A 13,160-nucleotide genomic window follows, 5' to 3' on the forward strand; every position below is an offset into this window, starting at 1 on the left:
AAAAGAGAGATGGTGTCTCCATGAGAATGGAATTTAGTCCTGAAAGGTTTCTGAGAGTGAGAGAGACTGCCTCAGAGAGTCTGAGAGAGTCAGTCAGTAGAAGGTATTGAGCAGTGGACAGACCACCAAAGGGAAAGCCGGGCTGGGTGGTCATTCCAAAGTCCCTGGAATTTGGGTGCCAAGGACCTGGCTGTGGTGCCTTTTGGTTGCTCAAAAATATGTGATCGATAATAACCATCATCATCGCAGTCATTATTGGTAATAATACTATTGGTTAAGCACTTACTATGCACCAAGTACTGTACTAAATTCTGGGGCAGATACAAGATAATTCGATTTAACACAGTCCCTATCCTACATGGAGCTCACAGTCTAAGGGGGAGGGAGAACAGGGTTTAATCCCCATTTTAGATATGAGGAAACTGAGGTTCAGGGAGGTTATGTGAATTGCCCAACATCACACAGCAGGCAAATTGCAGAGCCAGAATTATAATCCAGGTCCTCTGACTACCAGGCCCATGTTCTTTCCACTAGGCCACAAGTGCTGCTTGTGATCAGTCATAGCTCTTCCATTCACTCATTCATTCATTTATTTTTAATGGTATTTGTTAAGTGCTTACTATTTGCCAAGCACTGTACTAAGTGCTGGGGTAGATACAATATTGGACACAGTCCTCGTCCCACATGGGGCTCACAGTCTTAATCCCCATTTTACAGATGAGGTAATTGAGGCTCAGAGAAGTGAAGTGGCGTGCCTGAGGTCACACACAGACAAGTAGTGGAGTCACGACTATTACTATTATTAATAACAACAATAATTGTGGTATTTGTTAAGCGCTTACTATGTGCCAGGCACTGTATTAGGCGCTGGGGTGGATACAAGCAAATTGGGTTGTACACAGTCCCTGTCCCATGTGGGGCTCACAGTCTCAATCCCCATTTTACAGATGAGGTAACTGAGGCACAGAGAAGTTAACTGACTTGCCCAAGGTCACACAGCACACAAGTGGCGGAGCCGGGATTAGAACCCAGAATCTCGTGCCTCCCAGGCCCATGCTCTATCCTGCTTCTCTATTAAAACCCACGACCTCTGAATCCAAGGCCCGTGCTCTTTCCACCCGGCCATGCTGCTTCTGGTCAGTCACCACTCCAGAGGAAGAGTAAGGACCAACTGTGGAAATGGCAACATCCTGCAAGGTGAGGGGGCTTCCCAGATGAGAAGCGGACGGTCCAGTGGGGAAGAGGTGTTTCCCTTTCTGTTGATACTTGATATGCCCACTGCAGCCTGGGATCAGGGAGGTGGAACACCTTTCCCACACCCAGGCACAGAAACACTCCTTCCCTTGTTCCCCAAACCTCAAACCCTAAAGACTGAGTCAGGATAGAGGAAAGAAAAAAAGGGAAAAGGGTAACGGACAGCAAAGGGGAATGGGAAGAAGAGAGGAAGTGAACAAGTGACTAAAAGGGACAGTATGGAGCTTCCGTCTGCCTGACGCTTGGGAAAGTCCTGAAAGTCTATATGATCATCCTTCAGGGGACACTTTCTTCTCACCAAATAATCAACCCATCTCCAAGATAACTTCATTAGAACCATTTGAAATCCCACCTTCCTGATTTCAAGAAGCCCTCCGCCCTCCACCCCAAGGTTATCACAGTCACCTTCCTGCTCTCCTGCCATTATCAGGTGGGAACTCAACGATGCCAGCGTCAACCTCGTCCTGGTCTCCCGACAAGCTCCAGAGACAACGAAGGCCTCGAAGCTGCCTGCACCACACTGGGCCAAGCTTCTTCCCGCTTGTCCCTCTTGCTTTGCCCTTCTGCTCCGTAGGGTCTCGGTGTTGCGGCGGGGGAGGGTCCCGCGTCCCCGTCCTCACTCCCCTCCCTCCGCCCACGCCACGCGGTTCCTCTGGGAACCCGTCTCCCTTACCTAGATGCCGCGATTTCCGCTTTCTGCTTGGCGATGGTGGCCGCCCTCTCGGCTGCCTCCACAGCCCGGTCGACCTTCTCGCGGATCTTGCTGGCTCTCAGGGGGATGAGGTTCTTGCGCTTGCCGCTCACCAAGATGTTCTGCTTGTACTTCCCTTCCTCCTTGGTGCCATCCGGAAAAGTCATGCACCCGTAGCCATGCCGCTTGTTGTTGGCCCACTCCCCCTCGTACTTGAGCCCGTCCGAGCGCTGGCTCAGCCCGAAGCCCGACCTCTTGTCGTTCTTCCACTCGCCCACGTAGGTCTCGGTGGTGGTGGCGTCGATGTCGTCCTCGATGACGGACAGCTCCGCCTCGCCCTCCCCCAGGCTGATGGTGGAGTTGATGTCGCTGGCGGTGGAGCTGACCGTGCTCATGCCCGCCTCGCTGCGGAAGGAGCTCTGCTTGCTCCGCTGGCTGGCCAGCGAGCTCTTGGACTCTGACTTGCGCAGCTTCAGCCCACTCAGCAGCGACCGCCGGAACAACCCCTTCTTCTTGCTCTTGAGGATCTCGGCGTCGCTGTGGGCCATGAGGACGAAGCCCCCCCGGGACACGGCGGGGCTGCCAGCCACCGCGGGGGACGAGTCCGGGTGCAGGGCGGTGCCATTGGTGTGCTCGCTGCGCAGCGAGTTGATGGACGTCCTCAGGGGCGACCTGATGACCGCAGCCATGCCATATGGCACGCTCTGCCGGACGCCATAGCCCTGGCGCATCCCTCCGACCCACTGGCCCTGGTACGTCCCTGGGGAGGCAAAGACAAAACAGTGAGCTGGCATCACGGCTTGGCCCCCAGCACTGAACGGTGAGGGTCGCCACCTACGGCTCGGCCGGCAGGAGGAATGGCGACTGGGGAGACGGGCCACCGGACCAGGACGGCGATCGCAAAGGGCTGGGCCATGGCAGGATTGCTTGTCGGGTAGGGACTGTCTCTATTTGTCGCCGAATTGTATTTTCCAAGCCCTCAGTACAGTGTTCTGCACACAGTAAGCGCTCAATAAATACGACTGAATGAATGACTGGCTGAATGAATGAAAAATAGCCGCCTACTTGGTTGTTTAAACCGAGGTGGATGTATACAGGTAGCTCTACTTGTCTGGAAGTTTCCTTTGTTAATGTTTGCAAAATTCATTCATTCAATTGTATTTATTGAGCACTTACTGTGTGTTGAGCACTAAGCACTTGGGAAAGGACAACACAACAATGAACAATGACATTCCCTGGGCACAGTGAAAAATCTCATGGCAAGAGATGGAACATCTAAAAACTGAGAGCCAGAGAGTAAACTGCTTACATGCAGAGTTGGCAGGAGGGAGGGTGTGTGAGCGTGTGTGAGAACATGTGTGCCTGGGTGTGTATACGCATGTCTGCCAGGAATATCTGTGGTATCTGGCTAATTCCCAGGACTCCCTTCACTTTACTGAAACTGTGCCCTTACCTTCCCCACATCCCTACCTACCTCTTGCACAACAATCAGAAAGAAGTAGGAGGCCCTGCTCCTCTTGTCCTGTCCCCTGCACCTGTCCTTCTACACTCTGGCAGTTTTGCTCTTAACTAGGGTGAACCACAGAGATCTGCCGCCCGCTCCTTTTCCTGGGTGGTGTTCTGTTATTGCAACTTTATGTCATCATGATGTTAGCTCCTCAACCCTGCTGAGGGCTGAGAAACTTCCAGTGACGACTTTTCAGCCATAATTCCCGTAATAGGCTCCTACCAGGTGAGCCTAAGTCCTCCCTAGGGCCTGTAGTTATCATCTTAATCTCTAAGGCAAAGGAGGTCACCAAGGTACTAAGACAACTGGTTTTGGTACTTAGGACCCAAATTCTCCAGGATACAAATGAAAAACTTAGTTGGCCCAAGGCCCAGTGCCTAACTGGAGTTTCATGAGATTTCTTGCTACTTTAGGATCCGTGGAGGAAAATCATTAGCAGCCCAAACTCTCCCTAAAGCTGGAGGAATGAGAAACCTTTATCCTGGTGGGTTTCACTGGAGACGCTATTCTTACAAAGGTAAACGATGAGACTAATCTTTTACACTACATTATCTGTCTCAGCTTGCAGGCTGCTTACTACCTCGGCGCATTTATTACAGAATAAAGCTGAAGAAGAAGGTGTAAAGGGCCTGAATCCTTTGGAGACTCACATACACCCACATGTTATGTTCTATCTGGGTTCCTGATATTTCCATTAAAGTTATTCCAGGGGATAAATCTTCTTCTGGGAATCTTGAAATCTTGAGCAGAAATCTATGCCTATGGGGAAGGAGAGAGGAGGCCTGGACTCTGGGAGTTTTGGCCATTATTGGCCCGAAATTGGACTGATATTGTTAAACACACACACACACACACACACAAACTCACAATTCTGTTATGTGTACAACTATCCTGGTTATCTGCAGAGCGACAGAACAATGAAGTTTGCTCATAACTGCCTTTCTGATTCTCTGTCTCCATTTTGCATCACCCTACAAACACCTGAGAAAAAGCATTTTAGAACAAATCAGAGGCAGTGCAGTAGCAAAGCCTAGCCTACCTGGTGACTAGACATCAATCAATCTATCAATCGTATCTATTGAGCACTTATGTGCAGAGCACTGTGCTAAGCGACTGGGAGATTAAGCTTGTTGTGGGCAGGGAATTTGTCTGCTTATTGTTGTATTGTACTCTCCCAAGCACTTAGACAGTGCTTTGCACAGAGTAAGCACTCAATAAATACGACTGAATAACTACAATTCAACAAAATTAGCAGATAAATTCTCTTCCCATAATGAGCTTAGCGCCAGTGAGTCCCTGTTTTGAAGCAAGGGCCGAGCCCTCCAATCAGAGGGAAAAGTCAATTTTGTTAATAGGGATCTTACTGAAAAGCCATTGCTCGGATTTTTCCTCTACTAGTTGGTAGGTCTGTGGAGATGGCAGTTCTTTCCACCAGAAGGCCCCTAGGCAAATGGTTGAGATTCACAACCATTCTAATTCCAGTAAGTGAAGCCTGCTCCGTGTGTGCTTATGTGTGTGTGTGTGTGTCTTTTTGTGGTTGAGGCAGGCAGGAGAGAAGACTGACAGAGGAGGGATGGAAAGGGACATGGCTTTGAAGAATCTAGGGACAAAGCAGTCACTTTCAATCCCTGTCGTTTTATTTCTTGACCTCTTGGTTCCTGGGACAGTTGAAGAAATCCCACTGGAAAACAAACCAAACATACAATACCCTCAAGCTATTGTTCTTAATGTACAAGAAAAGCCCTGTTGTTTTTTTTGACAATATGACAAAGACTCCTTAGTTTTGTGTCTGGGAGTCATCTTGAAATATCCATTATCAATATCATCTCACTTCCAATGACTCTAGAACGGTCTTTGGCAACTTTACTTCTGGAACCTCATGGAGGGCTTTACAGACTAACTTCACAGGGTCCAGCATAACCATTATTATTATTTAATATATGTTGAACACCAACAGTATACGCTGGTGGGGGGTTGACAGAAAAGAGAATTACACTTAGTCCTTGAACTCAGGAGTCACCATCTAAATGTAATGAGATTGATTAATGAGTTGCAGCTGTCTCTGGGGTGGAGCCCGGCAGCTATTTAACAGTTGCCCAGCCCAAAGGTTTGAGATAGGAAGAATGATACATTTCAGTGAGAGGATAGGGAGAGTTTTAAGAAAGCTTGGATATTACTAGGACATTGGACATTGTCTAGGACATTATTTTTTGGATGATCTCAACGAGCTGTGTTTGGGGCAGGGGGATTTAGGATTTGTTTAAAAGAGAAGCAGTTTGGCCTAGTGGAAAGAGCACAAGCTGGGGAGTCAGAGGGCCCGAGTCTGAAAATGTTGTTTTCAGCAAGATCCAGCTCTCCTAACACCCAATCCGGTTCTCGGTGAACCCTCAACAATCACAGCGGACTTCAGAACAGGTAGTACTTTTGAAACTGCCAGGCAGTTTCAGAGAAATACCATTTGTCTTTATTTCTTTTTAGTTTCTGCTATTGCAACTGGGTAATTTTTGACTTACTCTAATCATCCAACCCAAAGACACCCATATCCGTAGCAATTTGCTTGACTGTAGCAATATTCACATAATCCATCAACCAAAGTGCTTCACACAGCATTAATTACATGAGCGCCAGAGAGAGATTGCCTGTAGGAAAATGCAGCATCCATTATGCGGTCAGTACCCTCCTGGGGCCCAGTGTACGCACCGGGGCCGCTGGCATGGAAACCAGTGGCCAAATCAAATTGCATTTAAAGAACATCCCGATAGTCATCACAATATGTGGAATTAGCTGGTGCTTTTCCTCTGAGGAACTCAAAGCACTTTACAGACATTATCTCACCAACCCTCAGCCGGCCCCCTGAGAGAAAGGAAGGTGCCAGAGGCATTATTCTTCATTGCAGAGGGAGAGATTGTGAACCTAGGGAACTTGAGGCCCAGCACAGAGTTTCAGGCTCCAACCACCACCACCAGGCTTCAATTTTCCTTTCGGGTACAAAACACCTACAGACTTGATCAAATGGAAAAACAAAGGGAGAAGTGAAAAGTCTGGTCTCCACTTGCTAATTATCTGGCCCACTCAAACAAAAAAAAATACATTTAGCCTTCATTATTATTATTATCAATAGCAATTATATCAACATATTTATATATAACAATTATATATTAATATGTGACAATAATATTCAAAGTAATGAGACCCTAGAAAATTTCTGCCTGCAAAAATCAGTTAGTTGCAGCCGGTTCTGGGAAGGAGAGGATCAGATTACAGTCTAAAATGCTTTGATGCCAAATTCACTCTGTTCTTTCCACCCTGGGTTTGCCAGTCTAAGTGTGTGACCAGCTCCTGTTCGGTGCCCAGAGTACTTGACGGGGCTTCCTGTGCTCAGATACGCTACCACCCCCACAGATGGGCCTTAGCCAGGCTTGAAAGCCGCCCACACCAACAGAGATGAAGCCTGGAAGGTGAAAGCTTGGAGACTCATTAAGCGGAGCGAGGGCAGGAGACTTGCTACCTAACTCAGGGCACTCATGAAATATTTCAGTACAAATTTGGCCAAATCAAAAGAGCACCGGTGGCCACACCAATCTCCCTAAGATGACTTCACTCCCTGCTTCATTTCCCCTTAGAGATGGAAACCTGTGATCCCAGGAGCCCCTGTATTGTGGAGAGACTTGGAACCAGGACGTGATACTCTTAACCCTTCCTTGCTCTCAGCTCAGCCCCACTTCTTCCTCCCTGGATCTAGTCCCTCTTCCTTCTGAATAGAGACCTGCTAAATAACCACTGCTTCCTAACCTAATAAGTAGCTGGGTACTAACACGTAAACTTTCTGTCTCGGTCTAAAAATAGCTGCGTTTCAGCAGGGTTTGGACCTGTACTTGAGGCCCTTGGGTAACCCAGAGAGTAGGTTAAATCAGGACATTACATTCAGTGGATTGTGCAGTCTATTAAAAGAGGATATCTGCCAGGAGATTAATGGTAGTTTACAAAGATAAATGCTGAACATCCTTTCATGGAAGGCCATAAAAGATGGCACTTTTGAGCTTCACTGAGTGTTTGACTCAGGCACACTGCCTTTTATCTGCAATCAGCCAACATTTTCAGATAGCAAACTCCTTGACTGACACAGATTCTGCTTGATCTAAAACAGCTCCAGATACAAATACACAGAGGTTGCCACTTCTAAACTTTAGGTTTTCATCCTGGGTATTTCCTTTGGCTTGCTGTGTTGATTCCCTGTGATAGGATCACCACCATCACTGCCCTCAAGGTAAAGAGCCAAGATGAGATCCTTTCTGACTGGGTGCAAAGAGGGAAATCCTGCTAGAATCAGTTAGTAAAATGTAGCCCGGGGTAGACGGATAAGCAACAGGCATCTTCAAAATGTAAACAATCTTCTGGGAAAGACTGAGAGATCTGTTATATAAATATAAGCAAGAATATAAGCAGACATGAGGAAAGAACTGCTGAATGCCAAATACCTGAGATTATCCGCAAATGAACCGAAGTGGCAGGGGAGTAGGAGGGAGAAAAACAGGGGAATAGAGGAAGAAAGAAAAATAGGGAGAAGCAGGAGAGAAAGAAATGAGGGGAAAAGGATCTTGTTAAATTGGAAAAACGGATGGTAAGGAAAGGAAAATAGGAGAGCGGAAAATGGCTGGCATATTACTAAATAGCTCCTGATTCTACCTCTGCCCAAGAGAGGCTGAAGGGTGTTACCCCCTAAAGAGATACCTCTCTCTGTCTCGTCTTATAGGGGAGGAATTAGCGTGCTGATATGAGGCCAGAAAACACTGCGAAATTTAGGAGCCCCTAAAGCAAAGTGGCATGTCCAGATAACAGAGTTATTCCTGCAAATGGAAGTAAGAGCGGAGATGAGGCAATTTGGAGGAGATAGGCAGCAGATATAAAGGCTGGAGTGTGGCAAAAGTGTCATCTCTAATTACAAAAAAACCCACTAGATTCCAGAGCAGGGAGCTCAGAATCTCCATAGAGAAGGTGTGAGAAATTACACTGCAGACAGGGTTACTGGTGCAATGTAATGAAAAGCAGGGTCTAGTCAGATTCCCCCAGCTCACCCTCTTTGAGGAGGTATAGGAAAAGTTTAGGGATGAGGTTGGATGGAGAAGAAGGACCGGAACACCGGAACGCACGGGGGTGAGCAGCAGACAGAGTGAAGCCCGGGCCAGGGAGAAGTGGACCGAAGAAATATCGTGACACCAAATTATCAGCAAGCAGAAAAGAGCTCACTCAGTGGAATGGGATTGATGCTCTGCAGAAATGCAACTGCCCCAAAAGACAGACTCTGGCCTAAATTAACACAAACTATATAGGGAATCCCCCTACAACGTGAGGCTTGGTTCTTATAGGACCTCATGTTATGGGAAGGTCTGTGTTACAGTAACCATTGAGTCAGTGGGAATAACTGAGTCGGGTGTAGACAACTTGCATTTTTCAATACAAATTCCTATTCATTCATTTAATCGTATTTACTGAGCTCTTACTGTGTGCAAAGCACTGTTCTAAGCCCTTGGAAGAGTACAGTGTAACGACAAACAGACACATTCCCTTCCCACAAAGAACACCACCAGCAGACTGCTTTGCACCCTTTACACTCATTGCTCCCTTACTTTTTTAAATACTGTAAAGTTGTAGAACTACAAAGAAATACTATATAGCCTAGTACAATGAGGCTGAGGCAGGGGCCGGAAAGCAGAGCATTATCATGCCTTACCGACACCCAGTGCATTCACAGAATCGTTTCTCCCTATATGCCAACTTGTGGATCGTGTTGGGTCAGAACAGGTGTACGTTGCAGGAAGGAACTGCCCTAACTCTGCCAATCAATCAATATTATTTATTCAGTACTCAATGTGTGTAGAGAAGCAGCATGGCTTATGGGAAGCAGCGTGGCTCAGTGGAAAGAGCATGGGGTTGGGAGTCAGAGGTCATGGGTTCGAATGCCAGATCTGACACTTGTCAGCTGTGTGACTGTGGGCAAGTCACTTCACTTCTCTGTGCCTCAGTTACCTCATCTGTAAAATGGGGATTAAGACTGTGAGCCTCATGTGGGACAACCTGATTACCCTGTATACGCCAGCGCTTAGAACAGTGCTCTGCACAGAGTAAGCACTTAACAAATACCAATATTATTATTATTAGAGCGCTGTACTAAGTACTTGGGAGAATTCAACAGAGTTGGTAGCCCCTGCCCTCAAGGGGCTTACCATCCAGTATCCATCATGTTATATCTAAATCAGGTGAGGAAAAAATGTGTAACATCAGAAAAGGGGAATACTCTGCCACTCAGGAGAGGATGGAGGGGTTCCCTTCTCACCCCTCAGTGCCAGTTTCAGACCTTTTCACAACCTCCATCATTTACCTTCATTCACATCACCCACCCCTATCACCTACTAGAGCTACAGATTTCAAATGACCACACATCAAGATTTTTGGCCCTTTGCCAGCTGTCTTCTCCTTTTGCCATATCTACTCTTCTCCCATAATATTCCAGCTTGCATCCTTCACTCCTCCCCAACTGTCTTTCTGTTATCTTGCTCGTGACTCTCCTGTCTCCATACCACTGTTCATACTTGTCACGCTGCCTGGGACACCTTCCTCACTTAAGATTGCCAAATCAAGCCCCTCCTAAAAAGTCACCTCCTCCAAAAGGCATTCCCTGACTAATTCCCTGGACATGACATCAATCAATCAATCAATCAATGATATTTATTGAGTGCTTACTATGTCCAGAGCACGGTACTAAGTGCTTGGAAAAGTATAACAGAGTTGGTAAACATCATCCCTGACCACAGGGAGTGTATAATCTACAAAGGAGACAGAATCTTTTTAGTCACCTTAGCGTGTATTTATAGAACAGTTTATTTATTGGGTGATTTTTCATTTAATTGCTTTCTAATATTTTTTATAATTTGAATCTATTCTCTTCGCCAATTTGCCAAATTTGTGTTCACTCGTCTCTCCCATTAGATTATAAACCTGAGAGCTGATAAAACATCATTTACTCTACATTTCTAAGTTCTAAGTCTAGTGCTCTGAACAGAGTAGAAACTCTAGAAATGCCAATGCTGAAAATAACAATGTCTCTTAACCAAATCACCAGGTTTGCGGTTAAACTCCTGGAGAATGAATATCTCCTACAAGAGGCTTTTGGGTAACACCGTAATGAGAGTCTTAGGAGAAATAAATCTACCAATGCAACCAACAAATAGGTATCTCTAAGGGATTTGGTCTCCAAGATGTGGTACTGTAAACAGAAAACTAAAAGGCTGAAAAGACAACAACTTCTCTCAGATCAAAAGAGCTACTTGCCACAAAGCAAGCCATTCCTCATCAACTCCTTGCAGCTTCTCATGACTCTGACAAAGGTTACGTCAATGCACTCAGAACAAGTTAAGAAATATGTGCAAGAAAGACAGAGAAGGCAAGACCGAAGAGTTATCAGGTTACACAATGCCCTACTAAAATCACATCTCCTCCAGGAAGTCTTCCCTGACTAATCTCTCATCTCCCTACCCTAGTCTCTCTCTGTGTCACCTATGCAGTTAGGTCAGTACCCGCTAAGTACTTTGATACCCATCCCACTCTACCTCACAGCACTTGGGTACGTAGCTTTAGAGCATGTTGCTTCCCCTATCTGTAATTTATTTTAAGGTCTGTTAACTTCTTCGTGGCAGAGATTGTGCACACCAACATGATTGAACTCTCCTAAATTCTTAGTCCAATGCTCTGCACACAATCAATCAATCATCAGTGGTATTTGTTGAGCACTTAGTATGTGCAGAACACTGTATGAAGCATTTGGGAGTACAATACAACAGAATTAGCAATCAATCAATAAGTGGTTTTTCTTGAGCACTTACTGTGTGCACAGCACTGTACTAAACTCTGGGGAGAGTACAATACAACGGAGTTGGTAGACGTGTACCCTGTTGACAAGAAACTTAGAGGCTTAGAAGGGGTTATATTAAAAGCTCAGTAAATACCACTGATTGATTACAAAAACCAAAATTAAATCAAATAGTACCCTATGGGCTCATGTATTGCTATAACAGACCTGATGAGGGTAGGTGATTCCTCTTTCATTACATAAAGAGGGAATCCTAAAGATACGGCATTAACATTTTAATGATCTTCTGAACTCCTCACTCTAGGCTTCAAGGCTCTCCATCACCTTGCCCCTTCCTACCTCTCCTCCCTTCTCTCTTTCTACCGCCCACCCCGCACGCTCCGCTCCTCTGCCGCCCACCTCCTCGCCGTCCCTCGGTCTCGCCTATCCCGCCGTCGACCCCCGGGTCACGTCCTCCCGCGGTCCTGGAACGCCCTCCCTCCTCACCTCCGCCAAACTGATTCTCTTTCCCTCTTCAAAACCTTACTTAAAAATCACCTCCTCCAAGAGGCCTTCCCAGACTGAGCTCCTCTTCCCCCTCTACTCCCTCTGCCATCCCCCCTTTACCTCTCCGCAGCTAAAGCCTCATTTTCCCCTTTTCCCTCTGCTCCTCCACCTCTCCCTTCCCATCCCCACAGCACTGTACCCGTCCGCTCAACTGTATATATTTTCGTTACCCTATTTATTTTGTTAATGAATTGTACATCGCCTTGATTCTATTTAGTTGCCATTGTTTTTACGAGATGTTCTTCCCCTTGACGCTGTTTACTGCCATTGTTCTTGTCTGTCCGTCTCCCCCGATTAGACTGTAAGCCCGTCAAACGGCAGGGACTGTCTCTATCTGTTGCCGACTTGTTCATCCCAAGCGCTTAGTACAGTGCTCTGCACATAGTAAGCGCTCAATAAATACTATTGAATGAATGAACATGCCTTCCACTGCTGAGGACAAAGTAGAAAATTTGCCACTATTTGGAGGTGTGGCACTCACTCCAACTTTTAAGAAAGTCACCACTCAAGTTCATTATGAAAAGTCCTGTGTCTAACGGAAAGAGCACGGCTTTGGAAGTCAGGGGACCCGGGTTCTAGTCTCAGCTCCACCACTTGCCTGCTGTGTGCCCTTAGGCAAGTCACTTAATTTCTCTGTGCCTCAGTTTCCTCACCTGTAAAATTCAGTACCTGTTCTCCCTCCTTCTTAGACTATGAGCCCCATGTGGGATAGGAAATATGTCTGCCAGTGCTTAGTAGAACGCTTGACATATAATAAGTGCTTAACAAATATTATTATTATTGTTATGAAAGGTCAACCTCCTGGGTTGGATGGTTTACCTGCAGAGATCTATAAGCAAGAGGGGAATATGCTATTTACACTCTAGTCACACTAGTCTCTCCCTTAATAGAGAGAATACCAAGGAAGTGTCACATGCTTTGAGAAGACCACGCTACCAAGAGTTAGAATTGAAAATGGCACCAGACACTGCAAATAGCAAATATGACAAGAGGCAAGAACAGTCTTTACTTGCCCCCAAGTGAGAGAGTTTGTCTCTAGGTCTTGCTTAGCTGACTATTCCCCTAACCCCACACATAGATTGAAATCTCATTATCAAAAGTTTCATCTTGAAACTGAAAGGAAGGCTGTCCATATAAAGCAACTGGAAAATTCCTCCTCAGGGTTGGTTTCCTCCAAATTGACTACTAAGAGCTACTGTCAGGCTGGCTGATGAATGAAATGAGGGGAGGTTGGGATTAGCTTATTTCACTTACATTGTCAAATCTCTCTAGAATGTAAATGCTGCCACAAGAGA

The 13,160-nt window shown here is 46.3% G+C and overlaps 1 protein-coding gene across 3 annotated transcripts in view; it reads right to left on the reverse strand.

Annotated features, from left to right (window-relative positions):
- Positions 1–13,160, reverse strand: part of JPH3 (junctophilin 3) — a 113,632-nt gene that overhangs the window by 79,296 nt on the left and 21,176 nt on the right. For 2 of the 3 annotated variants that reach the window (XM_003431402.5, XM_039913521.1), the window contains one exon: positions 1,928–2,705. In XM_003431402.5, the coding sequence (XP_003431450.3) occupies positions 1,928–2,705 (778 nt within the window). Of the gene's footprint in view, positions 1–1,923; positions 2,706–13,160 lie in introns of those variants that run through there. The other variant, XM_039913522.1, reaches the window with a different exon arrangement.

The sequence above is a fragment of the Ornithorhynchus anatinus genome, chromosome 11, assembly GCF_004115215.2.
Source record: "Ornithorhynchus anatinus isolate Pmale09 chromosome 11, mOrnAna1.pri.v4, whole genome shotgun sequence".
Lineage (NCBI taxonomy): Eukaryota > Metazoa > Chordata > Mammalia > Monotremata > Ornithorhynchidae > Ornithorhynchus > Ornithorhynchus anatinus.